General features: G+C 45.2%; 1 protein-coding gene across 4 annotated transcripts in view; it reads left to right on the top strand.

Moving 5' to 3' along the window:
* The window catches only part of RUNX2 (RUNX family transcription factor 2), a 161806-nt gene that overhangs the window by 64264 nt on the left and 72421 nt on the right, over positions 1-25121 (top strand). For all 4 annotated transcript variants that reach the window (XM_054820109.1, XM_054820106.1, XM_054820107.1 and 1 more), the window contains one exon: positions 257-418. In XM_054820109.1, the coding sequence (XP_054676084.1) occupies positions 257-418 (162 nt within the window). The remainder of the gene's footprint in view (positions 1-256; positions 419-25121) is intronic.

The raw sequence follows: 25121 nt of genomic DNA on the forward strand, positions 1-25121 counted from the left end.
CTGCTAGGTCTTTTAAAACTCTGCTCAATGCTCCATTCATTCCCTTAAAACATTGTTATGGGGAGGGAAAAGCACAGAGTGAGACTTGAAGGGGTTGAGTCCTAGAGGAGCAGGTTGTGTGTCGTTACATTCTCAAAGCACTGACACGTGTGTTTTCAGTAATCCCACCTCTTTCAGTTAGGCTGTTAATGCCTTAAAATTTTTCTTCCCTTTTAAAAAATTTACTCTTTTTGTTTGTTTGTTTGTTTTTCCCTAGACCCCAGGCAGGCGCAGTCATCCCCGCCGTGGTCCTATGACCAGTCTTACCCATCCTACTTGAGCCAGATGACTTCACCGTCCATTCACTCCACAACTCCCCTGTCCTCCACTCGAGGCACAGGACTTCCAGCCATCACCGATGTGCCCAGACGCCTCTCAGGTAAAGACTGTGTTTTGCCTAAAACAATTATGCAGATAGGAACAGGACTGGCAGAGGCTGCCTCCGTGGCCTCAGATAAACCTTCGTAAGAAGAGCAAAGCTCAGTCGGTGATGACAGGGTTATTGCATGGCAGGCGGGGGTCAAAGTCCCTTTTTTTTCGGAGTGGAAGAGCTGCTGTGTTGCTCTGAGCATGTATCATTTGAATGCTTCTAGGTCCATTTCAGATCAGACTATTTTTAAATCGCGAACCTGATTCTATGAACAAATTCTCTCTTTTTTTTCCCCTACAAGAGGATGTTTACTTGCATGTTTTAAAGTAATTGTGATATTCTCTATTTTTTTGGTGCTTTACTTTTGTGGTGTGTGTGATGTTGGGCATCCTGACAAATAAGATGCCTTTATTTCTTCAGTAGTTAAGGCTAAGGTTCATTCTCCTGAATTTCAATCCAGTAGCTCAAGAAAGCCTGTTTCCTTAGTTAATGTGTACTTAAGATGCCTATCAGAAACTAGCTGAGTCACTTTAGGGTAAAGATTGGACAAATTGTGCTTTGGAATGATGCGGGAGAGAGGAAATACATTTAGGAACACAGACGAGGCGGCAGCGAGGAACTGAGACTTTATTTTTATCAAACAAATGTACATTTACATAGTGTGCAATTCATCTCTAATGGTCTCAGTGATAAAACCATCTGTGTGAAGTAATCTGATTGCCCGAAAGTAAGATAGCGCCTGTCATGGCACACAGTCACCTTGTATATCTTGCCAAAAATGAGGAACCTCAGGGGAGGGAGGTTAAGTATTAAAACTCCAACCTTGCAAGTGTGGAAATATTAGCAGCGTATGCCAGAAAAGCATGTGTAATGTAAAGAAAGCCTTTATGATTCATTAATGAAAACCAAAGAATCAGTCTTATTACATCTATTTTTTGCATGTTTGCAAGATATTATTATAATCTTGGATGCTGCTGCCATACACCTGTTTGACTCGCAGCCAGGTGAATTTCTTGCTGTCGTGTTTTCCCCTTCCACGAGCTCGTAGCGCTGGAAATGTTGATCACTCCGCTGAGCTGCATCGCTGACAAGCTGAACTTCAGCCAGCAGGCGTGTAGGATTTGATTAGCGTAGACTCCTTGATTTCTTTCATCTTGGAGGAGGGAAGCTTTGTTTCTCAAACAAACAGCTGCAAAAAAACCCCCCTCTGCGGTCCTAGCGTGCTCTGCCTTCTCAGAGATACCAAACATCTCCATGAGGGTTGGAGGGTGGTGGAGCAGGTTCCTGCGAGCTCTCCGTGCAATGCGCTGACTTGCTTCAAAAAACTCGATCTGCTTGATGCTGAGGAAATGCTTTGTTTGGCCCGAAACAGGTTCCCTTTGAGTCGGAGCCTCCTGACGGTCTGTGTGTTGCCGAATGGGTTATTTTTGCAATTGTGCCCCCAGCCATACCTCCAGGAGAGGCTCCTCTGGGACTGCGGCAGCTGTAGCACCAAGTACTTGCCCTGCAGCCCTTGCTTGTCTGTGTGTATTCAGACGTGAGCGCCTGGCATGTGGGCACAGGCAAAATGACTAAAAGACCTGGCTGGGTACATTATGTGGCCGCCGACTGAACTTTTCTGCCGTACTCCGCAGCCGGTTGCCTTTGCGCTTCTTAACGGGGGCTCGGTCAACGCCTCTGCAATGCTCTTACCTTTTCCCAGCGTGGGGATCTTGCTTCCAGTTAGATTCAAGATTGAAAAAGGGGGCTTTGATCTTCCACCGGTGCCAGAGGTTGTCTGCGGTGTTTGCTGACGTTCACGTTCACAAATACAGAGCGGCGTTCCCGGGGGGGAGGACGAGCTGCGATGCTCAGGCTGCAAACCCTGCGGTTCCTCTCAAGGGTTTCTACCTGGCAGTTCCACGAGGAGGGAGGGCAGGATCCGACTCCCATTTGTGTATAAAGTAGAGAGAGAAATGCAAGTTTAAAGCTGCCCCTTGCAGCAAACAGTTTATCCCTCGCACACAGAGAAACGCGAATCTCCACTCAGTTCCTTGATGCATCTTTCAGAGAACTGAGCTTTGATGGGGGGAAGAAATGACTGCTAAGAAACACTAAAAAACATGAGAAAACTTCAGGCACCTCCAGTGCATGAGGGAGAAATTAGAGTTTTACAAGGCCTTGAATAAAAACAAACTTTGCTTTCCGATACAGTGGCAGAAATCTGATTATCAAGGCTGTTAAAAGTATACAAGGTAATTTTAATGAATGCCATATTTACTGCCTGTTGCTTAACATCATGCAGGAGGAAAAATGGGTAAAACTTCCCCCTTAGGCCTTGGATGTCACACCTACGGGCACAGGACTTCCTACCTGCCACAATTTCACATCACCCAGCCTTTCCACAGGCCTCCCTGGCTCTGCCTAGACAACTTCTTAAGTTGTGCTCCCCCAGACATTGAAAGTATGCCATCTAATAGAGCAACGAGTCCTTCAAAAGAGTGGCTCCTGGTTGTATTGTCAGTGGCAGCCCTCAAGAGCTATTTCTGATGGTACTCCCATGACCAGAAACCCATCCATCCCATGGCCGAGACGATTGGTGTTCCTCCCCATCCTGGGATGGGCACATCTCTTGGGGATGAGGACGCCCGTGGTTCAATCCCAGATTAGGCTGAGCATCGGAAGAGGTTTGGGGCTGTAGGACAGGCGGTGATGGGGGACTGCCTTAGCAGTTCATGCAGGTCTCCATCCCACGGGAGAGGGGAAAAGGGCAGGCTGGTGTAATGCGGCCGAACTGGTCGTGTCAGTGTCTAGACTGATTTCTTTGCACAACTGAAATGTTTGCATGCATGCTGCAGGCACGTGCAAATGAGTCCCCGCAGCTGTCAAACTTCAAGTATTCGTCTTTTATTCTCCAAATAGGGACAGGTGCTGTATTTGCAGTGTCGGACAACTAATTAACGATGTGTCACATATATTTGGGCAGTATTCAACAGAAAAACAAAGCGAAAAAAGATTATGTGGCATCGTTCATGCAACTTTTGAACCAATGATCTCTCTGGTGCATAAGTCTCATGTTCATATCAAGAATAAATAAAAAATAAGCTCACGAGGCCGTGCAGTTGACTTACCTTATTGCACCAACTCAGTCATAAAAAGAGCAGGATTCCCCATATTTTATTAAAATATCTGTCCAGACTTCCCCAGAAGGCAGTGAAAGTTGGTGGCCCAGCAGATTAATATTCTTAATTAAATAATATCATACTGGAAACCATGGGAATATATGAGCATGGTCATTTTAGAGAGAGTTTTGCCGGAGGGACGTAGTCTTATTGCATGATTCATAGCGAATGCACTCAGTCTTTGTGCCCTATGCATAACCAAAGTGCATGTGGGATGGGGAGCATGAGTGTCTATTATGTAATTAATGTATATGATTCATATAAATACACATCACAGCCATTTTACATAAAGCTTTGGGACTCATCCAGCAAGTTCTCAGCACATGCAAGGTTCAGAGCAGGGAGTACAGGTCGGGTTGTTCCTGCAGTCGCAGGAGGGTGAAGGAGGTATGGGTATAGATGTCCCCAGGGTAGACATCTGTATCTGAGACAGTCAGCCTCAGCTCCCTTTTGAGTCGGAGGGGACAAACTGGCATCTGCAGGACTTGACCAGTCTGCAGATGAGCTCTGCTGGTCCCTGGCAGTGCTTTGGAAGAGCCTGTTTCTCTCCATGGGCTCTACAGCGAGCCTAGGTGAGTAGTTCAGGTACAGGCACGTCTGATCTGATCATCTGCCTTTGGTGAGGTGATTTAAGAGATGATTTAACTGTCCCATAAACATATCCATATCGCAGCCTTGTTACACTTCAGTCCTGGCTTAACCCTGCCGTGGTCTGCCTCACCCTGACCTCTACCTGCTCTGCAACTGCAGGGTTTGAGCTTGAATTTAATTTTGTCGAGAATACTCCTGAGAAGGGAGGTGGGGAGACAACTTCTTCCCCTACACTTTTCCTGGACCTCCTCACCCTTCTGTCTAAACACAAGTCTCTTGCCTTTTGCTTAGCCTTTGAGAGAGACTTGTGAGGTCAAGGTCTTAAGCTGCTGGAGGACCTGCCCTGCAGGTCTAACACGACCACGTTCAGCACCGGCTGTGGAAGAGCCTGTCCTACGCAAATGTGTTTGACAAATGCCCATATGACAAAGGAGAAAATTAAAACTGAATCTAAATAGCAAGAAAAACCCACCAAACCTACCTTTTCCAGCCCTAGGCTCACATTCTTTGCAGATAGCTGTCAGTTGGGGATGCTGGCCTTGTGCCACCATGCCCAAACTCTGCTGTCCCATGCGCTGGAGTCCCCGCGGCACGCAGGGTGGATTTTACTGTCTTTATATTTACTGTGTCATTGACTAGAGACATGCTGAGATAGATGAGGGACATGCTGGGCTCAACCTCTAAACAAAAGAAGTTTGCAGACCCATCCTTCTGAACTAAAATGGCCAGAAAGGAATATCTTTACCAATAAATTACATGCTGGTAGAGTCTGGGCCGTTAAACACTGCTACTGTTGAATTCTCAGCAAAGTTGGTTTTGAGCGGGGCTGGCCAGCACGCTCCCGAGCAGGTCCCAGCCGTGGTTTGGAAATGAGCAGGGGCCCAAACCCCTTCCCGTGGGCAGCTCGGAGGCAGCCATCCCATTGTGGAGGTTAAAAGGATTTAATATTACAGCTCTAGCCAGACCGTCCCAGCTGGATTTAGAGCCAGAAAATGGGCTCTGACCCTGGGCTGTTTGCTAGTGTGAGTGCAGCCAAGCTTTCCCATTAATTTGTCTCGCTCTGTAGATATCTCCGCATCGTTTTGGACCATCCTAGACCTTCATCGGATATTAAATTTAAAAAGCATTCCTGTTCTCCCAGCTCACTGAGGGCTGGCAAGTATAAATGCAACCCTGCGAACGCCAGCCATGCTCTAATCAGTGACAATACTGTTCCTTTACACAACTTAATTTTCATTCTTGTAAGCCTACAAATCTTAAAATACAAAACCACATATAATGGAAGCAACTCCAGCTGAACCTCTGGATTTAGTGTTTGTATGTTAATGGGAAAGTGGCTCACGGCGATGGACTGGTTTTTCTTGAGGTCCTGTACTGGTTGTCATCTTGGGTTTCTAACCCTGAACGTGAATTACCTTGGATTTTGTTTAATGTCATGTACACGCATGATCTTTTTAATAAGAATTTTCGCTTTCGGGGGGTGGTGGGGTGGTTGATCTTTGAAGATTATTAACTTTAAGAAAGAAAAGTTTTCTATCTTCCTCTAGGGAGCTAAGAAAACTTTACAGCCACTAAGTAAAACCCATGGTCATATGAAGTAGCTATTCTTGCATCCCTTAATTCCTACTAACTTCATTAGATGTTGTGGGTAATAAGCACATTTCAGGACTGGACCCTGAAGGCATTAGTGCTGTCTCCAAAATACAATTCTTTTCCTCTTTGCGTGCTCTGGGGAGCAGAGAAATGGTTAACGCTGTGGCCATTGCCAGCAACAGGCTTGGTGTTAGCAGCTCCTGAAATGAATGAGCAGTTCACGCTTCAGCAATATTGTCTCAGGCTCTTGGCAAACCCAAGAAGCCAGCTCTGTTTCTGGTGCGCTTGCTACGCTGCGATGTTTTTCTTGGTGACTAAAACAATTTTCACTCTGTCTTCTTTTTTTAATGGAAGCTGAGAGACTCAAGGTTGTCTCTGTCTCCGTTTCTCCTCGCTGATTTTCAATGCTTTCCCGGTGAGGTGACACCGAGTTAAGGCAAAGTAAAGAACTTGGGGGAGCTCGGGTCTTCAGAAACAACCCGCTCATTTTGCTACCTTCCCAAAACTTGTAACTCATCTTTTTTTTTTTTTTTTCATTATTTGTCAGTGGTTCTATTTATTTTGTTTACCACAGGTTTTCCATTTTTAGTCTCCTGCCCACTTGGTGCCACCTGGGAATCTCAGCACCTTGGCACTCGTCTGTGGGGTTTCAGTAGCAGCCTCTCTGCTGGGTAAAATCTCTCATTGGAGTAATTGTCCAGAAGATGCGTTGCATGATCCCTACCTCAAGGACGAAGGCCAAATTTTTCTAGCGTGGGTGGCCTCAAATTAGGCACCTATACCCATATTTAGGTGGTAAAACAAGCGGGCTGATTTTCAGACGTTTGAATATTATAATGCGTGTCTTTAAGCCCTTTTCATTTACTTAAAACGGCTGTCGGGAGAGGAAATAAACAGGAAAAAATGAAGGCAGAGGGAAAGAGTTTTATTCCTGAAATAAGGGATTTTAAAAATACTGAAAAGAAACAAGTGGAATGTTTTTAAACAGAGTAAATTTGTTGCTGATACAGGCAGGAAATAGCACACTCAAATATATGTGGATGTATAGATATATTTTTATCTGAACTTTTTTTTGCAATGTGTTTTATATTTAGGACACATATCAAGATTTGCATCTGTTTCCAGAACTTGCTGCTAACAGTTAGTAATGATGCCAAAACATACTTTAGTTCCAGCTTGAGACCAAATGATATTCAGGGCTTTTTTTTATTACTAATTTAGGGTCTGATATTAATTAAGGAAATTTTCCATAAGTGCCAGGCCTTTTCTGAAGAACTCATTAAAATTATATTAACTTAAACCGGAATCACAGTCTGAGTATGTTTTGTAATGATTATTCTTACTGACTCTGCTGGGTTTTGTAAACAGAATGCTAATTGTTAATGGGGTAACCAGGCGCTCGATTCCAGACTTTCAAAGGGCCAGATCCTGAGCCATTACCTAGATATGTAAAATAAACTCAATAATAAGTCCCAATAAAGTCAATAAGCTCCTAAAGGAAGGCTGTGGGACCAAGCTCTTTGTTTCATCCTTGTGCCAAGGCATATGATGATTTCTCCATTCCCTTGGTGGAATCCCATGCGCAACCTGGTCTAGCGGAGGGTGTCCCTGCCCATGGCAGGGGGGTTGGAACTAGATGATCTTTGAAGCCCCTTCCAACCCAAACCATTCTGTGATTCTATGATTACAAGAATGGCTGTTGGTTTCCTACCTAGGATGGAGCCAGCGGTGGTGGCTGATGCAGGACCTCATGTGTCCTGATACAGAGAAGAAGTCTAACTCCACACATGAAGCTCTCTGGTACATATAGGGTGATCAGGATCACTTATTTTGCCCTTAAGTCTCTGTGGCCTTAAGTCTTTGTTGCACTGGATTTGGTTTGATTAGTTGCAGAAGCTGAATTTATGAAATGGTTCCATAAAATGTGGGAGAATTTGGTCATTCTCAGACTATGACTGTTTTGTACAAGATAGGTACAAAAGTTTTTTTATGTCCTCCAGAAGTTGTATGGTTTAAAAGGCCCAATTCTGCAAATCTTACAATAAAAAACACAATTCAAGAGGCAAAAGCTACCGCTGGTGGAAATAGCTGGAACTGCCTTGAATTTTGGTGAAATTTCCTTGCATTTCTGGCCATGCAGAGTTTGACCATGCTGAATTTGGTCAGGAAGAGAGTGTTAGAGCATAGAGAGCTTCACAACACCTTTTTGAAGTGGTTTAGTAATAGCCGTTGGTCCCATTTTATAGATGCCCAAATCTCCTCCCCTCTCAATGGACGTTTTAGCAGAAGAGGATCTGGTGTCATGCCAGTTTGGTTGTCAGATTTAAAAGAGCATTGATATTGGTGATACTGGACTGATACTGGTGACTGAAAGAGAAGGTAAAAGCCATGCAAGGGGTTCAGGCTTTCTCTGGTTGTACAAAAGAAAACAGCATAGGCAGCGAAGGAGAGGAAGTTGAATGAGATAAAATGAAGGTGCACACCTTCACGTGGCTCATAAAGGATGTTATTAAGAGAGAAGGAACTATTTCATATGCATAAAGGGAGGGTATTTGGGGACGCTAATCTGGAAATCTCTTAATATTTGCTTTCAGACTGACTCAAAAAGAGTGAGGGAAGGGATCAAAGCAGGTGATGCCTTCCCGAGCTTGGGACAGGTTCCCCGTGTCCGCAGGAACGGTGTGCGGGCGGTGCAAGGTCCCCTCAGGGGAACCTGACCCTGCACCCACGCGGTGCTTGATGGTGCTTCTGTGTCCAAGGAGGTTTTGTGGCGGGCAAGGATTTGGAGCAACGGTGGAGCTTTGTCTATAAAGCTCAGGGGAGAACAATTTGATATAAGGAGCTTGCCACAGATATATAGATTGATAGGTTATGAATACAGTGAAGCCCATGTGATCATCTGCTTTGAACCCGGCTGTAAGATTTCCCCAAATTTGTTCTCATTTGAACTTGAGGACAACCTTTAAGAAAAAACAAAAACAAAAAAAACCCAACCAAAACTGAAAACTCAGTTGGTCTTCATTTAAAAATTTCCAGGGAAGCAAAATCCACCACAACCTTTGGTTACAGACGCTAATTAAGCTCGTTTTGAAAATATGGGTCTTATTACTAGTCTGAATTTGTCTAACTTTAGTTTCCATTCATTTGAACTTGCTATAACTTTGTCTGCCAGATTGCAGCATCGATATTTATTTCTGAGGTTTGAGTGGGTTCCTGTAGGTTTTATGGCGACGACAGATACAAGAAGGAGGTGGGTAAGAAAGGAGCTTGCTGTGACGGGTCTCAGGGAGATGGCAGAAGCCATGGGGAACTGGACGTTGTGGGATGCAGAACTGGTTTGACTTGCAAGGAGGCTGGAGGGGCACCGTGCAAAAATATTTTTGTCATTTAAGTTTGCTGTGGGTTCACTGTGATCTATGAAATAGTGGAGGTTCCCTTCCCTAATCAAAATCCTACGGTATCCTCTGAAAAGGAGTTATTTTTAGTTGAATTACTAGTGGGGCTCTATTTTTCCAGCCCACCTGAAAAAATGCACTGAGAAAGCATTTTTCACTGACTTTGTGGGCTTCTGCAATTCCTTTAGGATTTTTTCTGCTTTTGAATTTGCCCAATTGTAAAGACCCTCCCATTTTTTTCTAACAAAATGAATTTAATTCCTCACCCGCTACCCTAGATGGAGATACAGGAATAAGACAGCAGGATATGCATTCTCCCCTAGCTTTCATACACAGTTTAACCTTTCATTTTAAGAAACACAGCTGTAGTCACGGGGGCTTTTTCCTCCAGGTTTAGTGAGCATTTGCTCTGTCAAAAGCCAAGAGAAGCCTGCAGCTCAGAGCTCAGCTATGGCCCTCTTGGGTAGCAGACACCCAGCCAGAGCAACCTCTTTGGTCTCCAAGTTCATGATTATTCCACGGGCAAATTTGCAAATAGAGAGTTGGAACTGCATTAAACCCTTGGGATTACTTGGACCAGGCAACGCTCTCGTTGCACGAAGAAGTTCAGTTCTGGCATAAAAGGTATCATACACTTTATGCAGGGAGTTTTATGGCATTTTAAAGGTGCTCGTGGAGGAGGAGAGGAGTCAGTGTGCTGTGGCTTCAGCCCTGTGTGGGCCATGTCACCTCCAAGCTTCCCCGTCGCTTTCCCCAAAGGTCTCTGTCATCCCCCACTTGACCTATTATCCTGCGGTAGCCATGAATGTTTGCCGTAATATGTTATTTTGTAATACAGAAGTGCTGAGCGTAGGCAGCTGGAGAAAGCCTCCTTGGGCTCTTGTGAGAAAGAGGAGAAACTGTGCTGAGAGAAGGGGAGCACCACGGGAGGAAAACAGCCCCGGGGCCATTTAAGACAAGGGTCAATTCTGCAAGTAAAATGCAGAGGCAGGGCACCTCACATCGATTTTTCTGCCTCTTAACAATCACGTTTCTCCAGCGGTGAGAAGTGGAAGGTGGGTACCCACAAAGCCTCTTTCATTTAGCTGAGATGAAAAGTCTCTACACAAGCTCTAGTGATGCCACCTGCATTGTTTCCACTCATTTCTAATGGTTAACTGGGCTGTCGCGCTCTGATCCATAGGCATCAGTGCTTTTTTATGCCCTTTTCTATTAAAGAAGCACTGTCTAGAATTGGCAGAATATTATTGGCAGCTAAAGGTATGTCCACCTTGTTTCAGTTTATATAATTAGGCTGCGCAATGGGCTTGCTTGGAAAACAGGATTGCAGCACAGGTACAGGACCAAATGTACAAGGCACATCATTTTTAGGTGATAGATGTCTTAAAAAACACAGCTTGCTGCATTTAATTCTGTGCTGAAATTATGTTCTGTGTCGTGTTGAAAGCTGAATGTGGGATTGAAAGATTTCCAGGAACTGGAGATCAGTCGCCTTGCCAGTCCCCTTGACAAGGCTTCGCGTGAGGTTTTGACTTTAGCTGGAGCACCCAAGTTTGGCTACTGCAGGCGATGTGGTTCAGTGATCAAAGCACTGGTTGTATTTGTGAGTAGCTAATGGGCCTTAGCTGGAATCACCGCTGACCACGCGATAGGCAGCGGCTGCTAATATTGTTTGCATTGCGGTAGCATCTGGAAGTCCGATCTCATTGTGCTAAAGACTATACAATTAACGAAGAGGAGGGGAAAAAAGAGAGATCAGCCCTGTCCTCTATGAGTTTGCACTCTTAAATACAGTACAACCGGGTACAAGGTGTACAACAGAATACGAGAGGGAACTGAGGAAACACGAAGAGAGCCAGCGAGGTGATAGCAGTGGCTGCAGCCTCGCTAGAGCATGGGTCAGAAGGGAGTGCGAGGATGGTGCTTGAAGGAGGGTACTGAGGTAGCTCTGTGGCTCTTCAGGTCCTTCAGGCTTCAGGGGCAGCAGGAAAGGAAGCACAAAGCTGCTCGTTACGGCTTGCAATAAGAGGCAAGCAGTGTTGGTCAGCATCATCATGGAAAAAGCTGAGTGGGGCAGAAGATCGGTCCCACCGGGTTAGGCCAAGGGTCCATCCAGGACCCATCGCCTTCTCAGCACGGACAAAAGTGGCCGCGCAGTTCCCCTGGAGTGCAAAACCAGAATCTATCTATATATTCCCAAGCTGTAGGGGTTTCCAAAGCTGGAGGTTTATATCTGGATCGTTGTATTTAATAGCTGTCCATAGACCTCTGTGACTCTCCTTACCTTTAAGTGGGAATAACCCCAGAGGAGCTGCTAGATCAGTTCTATTTCCTATAGGTCTGTAGTGTTGTAGTCATATAGGACTGACAGGGACCTCATGAGATCATATGATCTGTGCCCCTCTGTGCAGAATAGGATCGAACATCTGCAGGTCATTCCTGTTAAGTGCAGCCAACTAGTTATGTGTATCGCTGCCACTGAAAACAAAAATAAAACCATGTCCCAAAGAAGGAAAATCCCAGCCAAAAAACTTTGTTAAGGTTGAAATAGATCATTTCAGTGCAGTTAAAAGCATTTTAGAAAATAAACTTAAAAATAAAGGAAGTCAAAGCTAACATTATAAAAGAATATATGAATAAATGCTTGAGAAGTGATGGAGGCTTTATGAATACATTCAAAATATCCCCCGGGCTTCTGAATGAGACTGCTGGCATGGTGAATAGACCTAGAGCTGCTGTCAGCATTGACAGAGGGAAAGTACAGAGCAGAAACTTCTGCGAGAAAGAGCGTTTATGCTCTTTAGCATAGCTTCTGGCTTTTTAGATAGCCTCTAGGGCACGGATCGCAAAGGCTGGGATCTGGACTAGGGGACTGAGGACTGAAAATTAGACCTTCTGCAAAGGTGACTGGTTTACCAAATAGGAAGGGAAGCAAGTGCCTCAAAAACACCAGGAGGGCTGCTGACCCAAAATCTCTGCAACATAAGCCTGAGATGAAATGGCTCATTAGAAGAGGCGTCTTGCAGAAGCTCCGCGGAGGAAGTCCCCGGGAACTGTGATGTGGATGCTGGCATGGCCAGAGGAGCCACAGAGGAATCCTGGCAATGGGAAAAAGGCACCTCGCTTCCCCCTTTCTTCCCTCTTCCTCTCTCAAATATCTCCCTCTGAAGGGATTTTTTGTTTGTTTTTATTTTCATTTTGATTCCTGCTAAAAGCCAACCCATGTTGTTTTGGGTTTGGTTTTTGGGGTTTTTTTGTTTTTTTGGGGTTTTTTATGGGTGAAAAGGAGTGCCGGGGAGGATCTAAGTACCACTGGAGCCTAATTAGGAGCCATCGTATTAGATTCCAAAATTAGATAGGAAGCTGGGTTTAAGGGTAGTCCAAACCCAACCAGTTCCTAGTTTGGCCTGGCCCACGTAGGTGGGCCAGACTGGTTTGGAGCTGTTTTGAGGACAGGCTGCTTGCCCATGGAGGAAACCGTTCCAGCCGCAGTGGAGCTGGAGCATGGCGCCTGGTCCTCAGCCGGGCCAGCTTCTGCTCTCATCGGTCTGCTCTGCAGATGCGCTGGAGGGGCGTTTAGTCTACAGCAGTTCTAGCTGTTGCTTTCTCAAGCAGATGAAGACAACTGAAGGTGATAATTCAGGCTGACTTTGCATGCCTCTTTTTATTTCAGATATCGGGATTGCGTATGAAAGTTTATTTTAAGCCAAGTTCTCTTTACTCTGTCTGTCTTCCACCTTTTCTGTGTCTTCACCTGTTGAAGAGCTTATAAAAAATATCTGGTAGATTTTGCCTTTAATCTTTTTAACTTTACAACATCTTCCAACAAAGGATTGCATAGTATTTTCCAAACTGTGCTGCTGACCTTTGTCACTTGGCTAATACAAAGTATTAAAATATCCATCTTATAACAAGCAAAATTTAGCCAGGAAAATCAAATTATATGCCCAAAGTCACAAAACAAATCAGTAGCAAGAGCCAGAAAGCAATGCATCACATTTCCCCTTTCAACAGCTTGACGGATAAGTGGGCTTTCTAAACTTCTAAATAGCGTGGGGTTTGTTGGGGTTTTTTTTTTTCCTTCCAATATGCAATTATCCTGTGCAATAGCTCCATGATACGTTTATTTTTTACAAGCCTGGTTAGAAGTTGTCCAAGCTCTCATTTGAAATAAATCAAATTCAGAGACGAGTCAGGTTATCCTGACTTAACTACTGGCTCAGTTAGACTTCGGTAGGAGTGTGCATTTCTATAGCCTACGGCAAGCGCAAGGCGGTGAGTCTTAACTTAATCATCTGCTACGGAATTGTAGTATCTCACATTTACCATGAGCTCTGGCCAGTCAAGTGACTGTTACTGTGGTTTATCTGAGACGTGGTAACTTGGATTTTAAGTTTAGACCATCAACAGTGATTTGAGCTGCTAGCGGTATAGCCTAAGTTGCCATACAGCAAACAGCCTAAAGCATGTTTATGATGTGAGCTATTACAGGCCAAAATCTGTTTCTCTTTCTCATCACCAGTTTCCTGGGAGGATAAAAACCATATTCAGACTTTACACTATGGAGAAGAAACATTTATTTAGAGGCGTTCAAAGTTGGGCTGCGTTAGGCTTCAGCTCAGCTGATGAATGGAGATGCTGTGTGGAGAAGCTTATAATAGATTGAAACTTAGCTTACAGAAGTTTGCCTTAACTTAGTAAGAAGCTCAGTTTGGGTCTGAAATGAATAAAAAATATATGGAAGGCTTTACACTACTTTTATTAAATAAGATTGAAAATCATATATTGTGAGTGGTGCCATGCTGAATATAACAAGGGATCCAGTGCCTCTAGCCCTGCCGTACAGCCGTGCTTAGCAATCTGTGTCCTGCTGAACTTGATGGCAGTTTGGGACCTAATGGGGCACCGAGTGCCTGCATGCATGCAGTGAAACCGCTGTAGGTCTTTGCACGGGTCAGAATGTTTGATTCTTAGATATCGGAGCAGCAGCTCTAGCCGAAACAGCCCCGTGGTCGCGTGCAAAGATTTCCTCCGTCTCCCCGAAGCTCGTGGTGAAGCTCAGGGCAGCCCGCGTTGCGCAGTGGCGAGGCCTGCTCTGCGGCTTGTCACGAGCCACAGCTTCGCTCCCGCGATGCCGAGGGTCCTGACGTCCCCGAGCTGCTCTCTCTCTCTGCCCCGTGAGCCGAGCGCAGCGGTTCAGCTCAGTGTTTGCCCACGCTTCTCCCCGCAGGGCTCCTTCGCACCCCGCGCCTCCCGAAATTTGACCGGTGGATCTTGAGTCATGCTGACGTGTTTGACAATTTTACCACGGCCTGACGTTACCGCTGTTCGTATCATTTGTCGGGGGGGGGGAAATGTTATATTCTCACTGTAAGGGAAAAAACCCTGGCCGGCGCTGGGTGAGTTATTTTCCGCTGTTTTCACTCCAACAGCGTAATTTCGCCTGCTGCTAAAATCCTTAACCTAAGATAGAAATGCCTCCCCGGTGTCTCCCCTCTCATTTCTCCAGTATCCAGAAGCTCTCCGCGGGCTGCTCGGGCGGGCTCCCACGCAGCTCCCGCTCCGGAGACAAGCGGCCGCTTTCAGCTGCCTCCCTGCAGGACGAGGTGTGTCTGTGTGCCTCCACGTACGCAGGACCGCGTGCCGGGGAGGAGAAAAAAAAAAAACCCCAAACCCCCAATATCGTGGCCCCGGATGTGGACAGGGACCGAGGCTGAAAATGTCCATTGAAGGGAGAAGCTATTTTGGAGGGGAAAAGCGTGGGTTTAGTTGTTTAGATGAGGGGGTTTCGTGTTTTATGGATGTCTGGGGGATAGGGAGGTGCCTTTGCTTCTTCCATTTACGATATTGTTCAGGGGGAAAAAAAAAAAAAAATCTGACTATCTACATTCATGAATTGAAGTTTTTTTGGCCAGAAGGGTAACAATTTGTAGGGTTTGATTTTTCTCAGGGAAAAAAAAAAAAAAAGGCGTTTTGAGAACAAGGCCCGGGTAACCAAAATATGTTTGTTTTTGTTTAAATCGCTCAGCAGAAAAATCGTCTCTTGTCTATTGTTAAGAGAGAGGTTTAAATCAAAGGCAAATTCTACATATTCTAAAATATACAGACAACTCTTTGAAAGCAAAGCCAAGCAAAACTTTAAGAGAGACCTACTCCTTGATGCAGAAGTTTTGAGTTAGTTTACTGTGCAGAGGCTCGAGTGGAAAGAACCAGCCTGAGAAACAAATCGCAAATCCCCATTTCGGAGGCGGAAGTCGAGGAGAGCATCGTATTAATAGCACATGAGACCTTTCCACAGAGCTTCTCGTCCAGGGCTTTTCCAGCAGCAGCGAGGAAAAGCCTTTGCAGTTCGTGGGGATTTTTGCGTTCGGATTTGGCTGTGGAAGGTTTGAGCGAGCCGCAGAGCGAGGGAGCGGAGGGCCTGATCCTCTCATGTTGGGTGGTCCCTCCTACCGCAAATAACCCTATTGAAAACAGAGGGACTATTTGTGGAGTCATTTGTTTGTCAGGAAAAGTAGGGTTTGTAGGATACGGCCTCAATTAGCAGCCAAATTCCTGGTTATTTTCTTGTGATAAAAACGCGGCTTGCTGTCGCAGAGATGCACGTAGCATCTCTTCGGTTCCCAGTTGAACTCCTTCCACTTGCTCCGTGCTTCCTCCTGTTTCCTCGGCCGTGCAGAAATTATTCTGGCACCACGCTAGCTCGGATGAGCTGGCCGCTTCCTTCCTGCCCAGGACTTGATGTGGCCTCCAGCCCTTTGCCGTGCCGTTTGGGATCGATTCGGGCCGGGGGCTCCCCAGCTCCCGCTCCTGGTAGCCGTCGGTGAGGGGACCTGGGGGTTGCTCCCGACCTTTGGCTCCTGGCTGCTGGAGCACGTTAGGCAGATGATATCCACCCCTCCCTGCCTGACACCGCTGCCTAACACCCAACACATCATCCCCACCATAAATCCTGCTTTAATATGACCGAGGTACAGTCACCCCCATCCAGAGGATGTCCCTCCTGAAGGCAGCCTTTCCAGGGAGATTTACTTAACGGACAGTTTATCACCGAGCTGCAGTTTTTGGAAACGCTCTTAGCTGCCGGCACACGTTATCACGCGGCAGGCGCCCTGCCCGACCCATGCACAGCGACGGCTCTGCCGGCCCCGCGCGAGCTTGGCATGCCGGTGGATGCCGGGACGGCTTTTTGGGAGCCGCGGGAGCGCTGATAGCAGTGCCGTTATTCAGGGGAGGGAGGAGTGCTCTCACTACTTGTATTTTTTGTGGCTCCCTGTTTTGGTAGCCCTAAGTCATTAGTGGTTTTTAATACTTTTTCGTTTCTTTTTTTCCCCTGTTGAAACTGAAATAAGGGCTGAAAGGGTAGATTTGTCCTTTTTCTTTTTCGCTCTTTTTTTTTTCCCCTCTATTTTTTGCCCTTTTTTTTTTTTTTGGCTAATCTGAGGCATGCTGCCACATCTGAAGCCACTTGGCTCATTATGGATTTCATGGAAACTGATTCCCTGAAAGTGTTTCCATATGTGTGTTCCCAATATATCCCATCCTCTTCTAAATGGGAGTACAAACTCGCACACGAGCTGGAAATGGCTTCAGGATGTGACAGAGAAGTCATATGACTGGAGTGGCACTGTGTGTGGCCCTCTCTGAAAGACACGGTGTCCTGTGTGCTGGCTCCCATCCTACACTAGATCCAGTTTCAAAGAATATCTTCCTTCCCGGCTTCTTAAAAAAAAAAAAAACCCTCTTAATCAAGAACCAGCAAGGAATCCTCTGTCCTCAGGAGGGACGCGTGTTAGTCGGACAAGATTCGAAAGGAAAATTTGGACGGGGAGGAAAAAAGAGGGGTTTAAAGGGTGAAACTACAGAGCAACGCCAAGGGCTTCCCCCCCCCCTCCCCGCCCCTACAAAACATAGTTTCTTTGTGTCTGCTTGAGGATCAGATGGTATTTCTGAGTTGCTAGCATGCAGTGGAAAAGTACAATTCATGACAACATTGGAAACAAATATTTATACTGGATAGTTAAGACACATTTTTCTGCAAAAAAAAAAAAAAAAAAAATAGACTGCTAACCCCAATGTATATTATCTTCCCATTCACTGGATTTAGACAGGATTCTTGTACTGACGCTCACCGTGGCCGTGCATGCGTTGCAGCTCCCAGCCCTGCGGTTTCACCCCCTTGCTGTACACAACGCCGCTGAGGTTGCTATCCAAGAAAAGCCTCAAACGTTCCTCCTGATGCGTTTCGGCTGGGGTTCACGAAAAACAGCAGCAGCTGAAATTCAGGCAGGAAAAATTGGGGAAAACTGAACCGAGAGTGCTATGTGCTTGTGTCCATGTCTGTGCCATGCAGCGTTGCAGAGCTGCTAGACTTATTTCCAGGAAACGTTATTTACTTTTTGCTTCCAACGTAGCATGTAGATGGCCTGGGACTTGAAATAAGCAGGGGGCTTTTCATATACTACCAGTTCCTTTCCACCTGAATCACCCATGACAGCTCAGGACTGAAGTGACAGAGATCAGATAGCAAAGACCGAGTAGTTCAGAGGTTCCCCATCGTACCAGGTCAACGGGCATCCACGGGCGGCAGGCCACAACGCCTAGCTGAGGACGTATTTCTGTAATATGACCATTTGTCCCCCTCCTGTGGTTCTCGTTAGAAAGGTTTATGAGTCCTACGTAAGCGAAGCTTCACAAGAGGCAACGTCTATGAATGAGACAGTGATGACTGATGCTTTCATAGCTCCATTTCTGCTCCCGACAGTCCATCTAGGAGGAGTTTGTTGTTGCTTTTTTCCACACACGGGAGGAATTTCTACCCATTGATGTTCCTAAATTTAAGATGAGCTACCTCTTGAGGTGCAGCCAGCAGCCAGCCACCTTATATATGCATAGTGTCACCCAGTAAGACTCAGGCGCCTAAAGAAAATCACCTTCTTCCAGCACGGCTCGTCCAGCAGAAAAGTCCTATTGAGTGAGCAGGGCAGGTAATGATGGAGTCCAGGCTGGAGGAGTGCGAAGAGAGCCCGATTTTGCCATTAAGCAATGTAACAGCTCTGCTTGGGAAACACTCTCCTTTATTTGCATGAGTGGTACTTTAATGGTCCCTTCTAATTATGTTATTTATGGGGTGTTTCTCCCAGCAAAGGGCTTAGGTGCTGCACCATAAATTCAGTGAAAACATCTATCTGCAAATTAATCCGTGGTATTTTAGGTGCCAAAGTCCTGTTACCTAAATACCAGACGCCACAAGCGTGCAGTTTACCGTGTGAACTGGGGTACCGAGGGACGGCGAGAAGAGATGCATGAGAATTAGGTGCTTGCCTGTTGTGTGTGAGGCTCTGAAGGGGTTAAAATGTTCCTTCCTCCCTCTGACTTTTGTGAGACTGCTGCGCTTAATAATGTTGCAGTTTAAATGGTCCCAACTAGGCCTTGAAGTTAACACCTTGTTGAGGTGAAGGAAAGAGGAGGGGGGGCCAGCTCACACCTTGTCTGCTGCTATTGTTTGCCAGGAGACCTGCTTGGGGTAACCTGGGGGAAAAAATGCAAAAAAAAAGATGTAAAATGCTTTTTTTTGCCTTTTTTTCTCCTGTTTTTTGTTTTTTTTCTTTTTTTCTGAAAGAAAGGGCATTAGAAAACACACCATTTCCTATGATAAATGGTGGCAAGTATCCAGACGACGCCCGCTCATCCCAGAAAAGGGAGAAGCCCTGTGTGTTATTTCTGCGGCGCTGCAGGACCCTCGCCCTTGCAGCACGTAGACACATGCTCGGTGGTAGATGTGTGGGAGGAGCGTCCCTGAGGTCCGGCACGAAGCTTGCGGGATCGGATACACGAGGAGGTGGTTTGGGATCCCTGGGAACTGCAGTCCCAGGCTCCATCCCGCAGCAGCATCCAGGGGGAAGCTGGTACGGCACCTCTGGAGAATCCAAGTCTTGCGTGGAAGGAGGCAGGGGAAGGATCGTGCTGTGTGTGATTCACTAAACATCTATTACCAGAGGCAGGTGACGAGGATTTAACGAACCGAAGAGCAAAATAACACTCTCCCCCTGGTACAGAAGGACGCTTGGGGAAAAGAGAGTTCCAGCTAGCAAATAATCACTCCCCCCCATCCAAACACGGTGCAAAGAATCCTTAAGATTGCAAAACTAAGTGCTCAGAAATTGGGAAATGCCAGTACTTACGTTGCCTGTGCAACTTTAAATCAGCCTCATTCTGCTTATGCATTATATTACAGATTTTAATTACAGGATCACATGATACTTTTCCCACGGGATTCCTGTCTCATTCAGTGCACAGGATGGACAGTGCTAACTTAATGAGCAGCTCTTCAATATTTTGTTTTCTTCTTGTTCTTTGCATTTCCCCAGGCCTTGCTTATTGCAGAGCATTAAATTCTGCTCTGAAGAAGGAATTCTTAATTTCTTGCTGGACCTTGCTGTAATATTTCTTCCATAGCATTTGTATACAGCGTGTTGCAGTGCAATATTCAAAAGAAAGAAGGAACCTGCTTTAAAAAGAGTACTACTAAGACTGACTCAGGTGTCGTGTAATTCGGTGCACCTTCTTTGTGCCACCTACGGCATGATTTTTTTTTTTCTATCTTTAGCCTTACGTTCAGACCTTTGATCCTGTTGGCTTCAGCTGCAGCTGTGAATATTTAGCGCACGTGCAGATGAGAAGCCAACGTCTTTGCTGGGCACAGAAAATGAGAGAAGTAAAAATGTGATTTGGAAAGATTACAACTGAGTCACGTAGGAGCGGTGTGGCAGAAACACGTATAAAATCCAGTTTGCTCAGAAAATAATCAGGTTCTTCACTCCTTCTGATTTCTTCCCGCAGTGGATTTGGGGGGATATATAGACCACGGTATTCTCTGTTCCTCAGCTCCGATACATGTCCAGAGGAGGTCGGCCTGTGGGCTGCCTGCGGGAGGGTTCGTGTAGAAGGAGTAGCATCGTCTGTAATCGAACGCTGTGTCGTAGTGCGTATGGAGAAGTAACTTGAATGCTGGTATTTCCTAACTCCCTCACTCTTCACATGGTAACCTTAATAATATCCTTTTGTTTGTCTCTAGTTGTGTTTATAGTTTCTCAGATTTCTAAAAAAAGCAAAACCCCAAGTAACCCTGCCTTCCCAAATTTTTCTTTGGAATATCATACAAACATCCCCACGGAGCGTCATTTAGCTCCTTTTCCGCAGGGTTCTGCCATTGCAGTGAATGGAGCCACCGACAGACCGATTCCTGATCGGACTGGCACGGGATGGGTGGGGATGTCCCCGTCTTTCAGCAATATTTACTGACATTTCCAAAAATACTGGGACTTGGGACTCCTGGATTTCATTCCAGTCCCTGGACAAGTGTCTTTGTAGGGGCACAGACTCTTCTGCCCATTTTTAGGCAGAATGCTTATGATTTGTTCATGTTTGGCTGGATTTTCATGGCAACGTCTCTCACACAAAAGCCACTCCTATTCCAAAGTTCAAGTCCTTACTTCAAAGCGTGGAACTGGTACAGCTTTTCAAAGGAAGGCTCCTCAGAGTTTAAGATTAGTAAAACAATATATTTTTCCCAGCAGAAGAGTTTCAGCTGAAATTTTAAAAACAAATAAATGCATAAATCACAATTTAGCCTGAGACACACGCCCAGCATGGACAATTTCAGCCAGAACATTTAAAGTTTGGCAAAGCTGTAAGAGACGGAAAATCGTCTCATCGTGTGAAGTGTGTGGCATACTTCATACGAGGCTATATTATCAGCTGTAAGTAATCCAAGCTGTGCACGTAATTCGTAGACGTAGATGGTAGGGAAGGAAAAAACAATCCGAATAGATCAATTAGTGCTACATCCCAGCCTGAACTGAACTATTGAACAAAAACCCCACAAAATCCAGTATCTGCTTCAGCGAATGTCTTAACACTCATGTTCCCCAAAACACAAGTGAATCATTTAGCTACTGGTAAATATATTTAACTATATGTAGCTGAATTTCCTTGAGACAGACTGTTCGGTGACTTTCAAATACAGCACCGCTCTGTTTTCTTGCACCCGATGATTATGCATTGACTTGATGTGCTAGAAATTTCCTTATCAGACATATGCAATAAGCCAAGGGGATCTTATTTGTTGGTAGCGACCTTATAGCATAAAATGACAAAGCAAATTGCGATATTTGTAAGTTATAAAATTAGCCTATAACCCTGTAAAGCAGATGTCAGTTTGCTATACCCACAAGGAGTTAATCTATCCACAGTACGTTATGATCGTTAATAATTGGAAGCGATTGACCAAAGTGCTGTAAACCTGGCAGAAATTTGTTGCCTTATTTTCTGCAAACCACAAGCACAGCTTATTAATTGAGAAAGGAACGTTTAACTGGCAATAGCTGGCATCTGTAAACCGAAAAAGAGAAATGACCACGGTACGCGTTCGGCTGTAAACGGTAGAGCTGCAGAGCTGCAACAGGTAAAATGGGTTTTTAAGCGCGAATGCAAAACCATTTTAGTCGGCTGCTGGCAAATGCCCAAGTCTAGGTTTTTTAATGAGGCTTCTGCATCAAAATAAGTGAAACCACATGGAATTTTAATTGTTCGTATTCTAAATATGAAACACACTGGAGCAGTATTCTTGAATCTAGGATGTTAGCATATATATTGGCATATTAGCATTACCACTTTTCTGTTCTAAACGGATAGCTCTCAGAAAACTTGAGTGCCAGGTTACGTTAGGGAGGAATCAGCTTGGAACATTTAAAAACAGTTTACCCTGGGCACCTTCAGATGTAAAGTTGTTTGGGTTTTTTTTTAAATATCCTTTTTTTGTGTGTGTGTATTGCGAAGCACGGTGAGCTGATCAGAGCGTATAGGGAAAGAAGATCACTTGCTGTGCTTGTTGCTGTGTTTCCCTTTCTGGTGGTGGAAAATAAAGTCTCTTCTCTTTACAGAAGGGTGGTTTTGCAATCACGCGGCCACGATGTAGGGCGGAGGATCTGTGCTTCACCCGTTTAATACAAGCTATCACGAGAGTGGGAATTCACAGATGCAAATTGTTTTCTTGCTCTGACGGAGGAAAAATTAGCATAAATCTTTAATCCTACCGGGGAGAGGAATAAATAAATTATTTACTTGCACTGTCATGTTACTATGTTGCTGATCGACATCGCTATTTGTGCACAAGTAGATATACAAAGGTGGGTGCCATACCCAGAAGAGCTATTTATCTTCCCAGTTCAAGAAAGAGCTAAACATATATAAATGAATATGCATCTGGTCTTCGCAAGTTAGAACCAAAATCAACCTCGAGACGAGGAGGAGGAGGAGAGGGAGGGTGAAAATGCGTCGGTGAGATTGCATAGCAGTGAGGATGGGAAGAAGGTGAATTTTAGAGGTGACTTGTTAAAGTTTCTGGACTCGCTTAGAAAAGAGGCTTTAGAACAGGCATCACAGAAAACTTTTTCCGATCTCCAAAAATATCTTTATGCGATGGAGATACAGAAGGCCGGGAACTGATTGCAACCTTGTGCAGGGAGTCAGGGAGACAGCAAAAGGCATTTGGGTAGAAGGGGGGTTGGAGAAGTGAGTGTGCAGGAGCCATGCAGACACAGCCATGAGGGAGATAAGAAAGGGTTATGGTTATTTGGCCTTTGGGTAAATAGTATTGTGCTTTACAAGCAACAGTTAAAACAAACAAGTGTGGATTTACTAGGGTATGTAAGGAGGTCTGTAGCCCCATATTAGAAATGCCTACGTGTGGTGCGCACATTCCCAGTCACTCAACGTGATCTCTTGGCAGCACCCACACAGATAATATTTGGATCTAGCCCTGAAAGGAAGATTGCCTTTTAATGTGTAAAACTGTGTGGATAGTTTGTTATTTAAAAAAAAAAAAAAAAGGTTGCAAAGAAACCAAAAATGCCGATGTTGTTCTATACCTTTACACTCATACCAATTCTACCTTTGATTATAAAAGTCTTGTTTAGCTTCTGTCAGGGTAAACTAAGAGCAACTCTGTTCATGTTGGGAGAGTTGCAATAACAACGAGAAAAAAAAAAAAAAAAGAGTATAAGCGGTAGCAGATTGAAACTCAGTATTTTGAGCAGCTGGGGAAATTATGTTCTAGCCTTATATTTCCAGATACATATCAGACCTGTTCACAATATAAAGGATAGTGTTCCAAAATTACAGCTTTGAATCTGGGTGGTATCGCCTCTGGCTATTGTTTGCAGTTGGGAACGAAAGAAGTTGCATCAAGTAGCAGAGTGTTTGCTGTAAAGGTACAAGTTATATTACATTCCATGGTGCTGTGGTTGGAGGGGTTGATGGTGGAGACAGACCCATTCACCCGTAGGTCACTGATTCGGTTCCAGATAAAGATAATAGTAATCACATTGTCATCAGAGTTAAAAATGAGCTTTTACTGCCCATTTAAAGCTCTGTACTCGGTATCTTTTGAGACGGCGGATTATAAACCCCAGGTTTCAGGCTGCGTGATTTGGACGCTTGGCTGGCCGTGGCCCAAGTCCTCCAGCCGGAACCCAAGCCGTGCCCGAGCTTTGTTCCCCTGCCGCTTTTAGATATTGTTGAAGGCGTGGGTTCAATGAGCTGGTAGGGGAGAATAGTGATCTAAATCACAAAATGTGCCACACAAGGTGGCAGGGTCTGTTGAGTCTGTGGCTTATGGTAACCACCATCATGTCGGGCGTTAGAGGGGGCCGAGGGCAGAAGGGGTGGAGGGACCTTCCTTCTCCGCAGCAGTGTCGGCAGGTCAGATCCAAAGCCTATCTGCAAGGAGAAGCATTGCTGCACCTTACGTTAAGGATACACGGGGTGTTTCAGTGTCTAGCACTTCAGTTTGGCATCTAGAAGATGCCGTATTTTCCTTGTAGTTAAATCAGACTCGGTAGATTGGCAGAGATGGGTGAACTCTTGGATCTAGAGGACCGTAATGCTGCAGAAGTGTCGGCTGGGAAGCGCAGGGAGAGCCCATTTGATTTCATTATTTCTTCCCCTTTATTTATACCCAGCTCTTTCTAGCTCTTTCTCAGTAAAAATGTATAGAAGTATATAATGCACACTGGTCGATGCATTTCCCTCCCTCCTGCACTGTACTTCTTCATTAGGCTTTTTGTCTTTCCCCCCGTCCCTTTTCCCACACCCTCTTTTGTTTCCCACTCTTCTGGCTCTCAGCGCGAGCTTTCACCATCTTTTTCTTCTGCTCCTGTCCATCCCACAGTCTCCTAAGCAGATCACCAAGCTACTAACGTTTGCTTTCCAGTTCTGCTCCGAAACTTTGGGCGTTTGATGTGGGATTAGAAATTAGGCAAAATGAGTTTACCCGTCCCTGTTTTGCGTTAGACTCCAATTCACAGCGTTACCATCCAGACGTTCACAGTAGCCATAAAACTCTGTGGTCTTTTTTTCAACCAGACTGCACAGACTACGTAGGAAAACAACTTCTTTCAATAGCAAGAAGAGTGTTGGGCTTGTAATTTTCCATCGACTGCACTGAAAAGTAAAATTTGCATCTTTGCTATCAGCTCAGTGGCTTTGCCCATCCTTCGGATGCAGCAAATAATATTTTTCAGCCGTAGGAGGTAGCTGACCAGATCCTCACCTAAATAAATTGATTTAAGGCAAGAAGTGGGGCTCAGTCACCCCCGGTGTAACTCCCCTGGTGTCAGTGGTGCAACTAACTCGGTGTTGCCAACTCTTGTAGTTTTATTACAAGTTGCACGGTAATTTCTGCTTTTCTCGAAACCCCAGCTCCCGACGGCGTGTGCTGAGGTGGGAATCTCAGTTTTCGTGTGCAACCAGACCTGAGTTTCTCGAGAGGCTATAGCAAAAACCCAGAGACGCGTAACCCTCAAAGTTCTGAAACCAGAAGGCAAATCAACTCCAAATCCAACTTTTTTTTTTTTTTGGCTCTTTTTAAACCTCTTGATTTTTGAGATTTTATTTTCCCCCCCCGCCCCA

This window comes from Grus americana, chromosome 3, assembly GCF_028858705.1.
Source record: "Grus americana isolate bGruAme1 chromosome 3, bGruAme1.mat, whole genome shotgun sequence".
NCBI lineage: Eukaryota > Metazoa > Chordata > Aves > Gruiformes > Gruidae > Grus > Grus americana.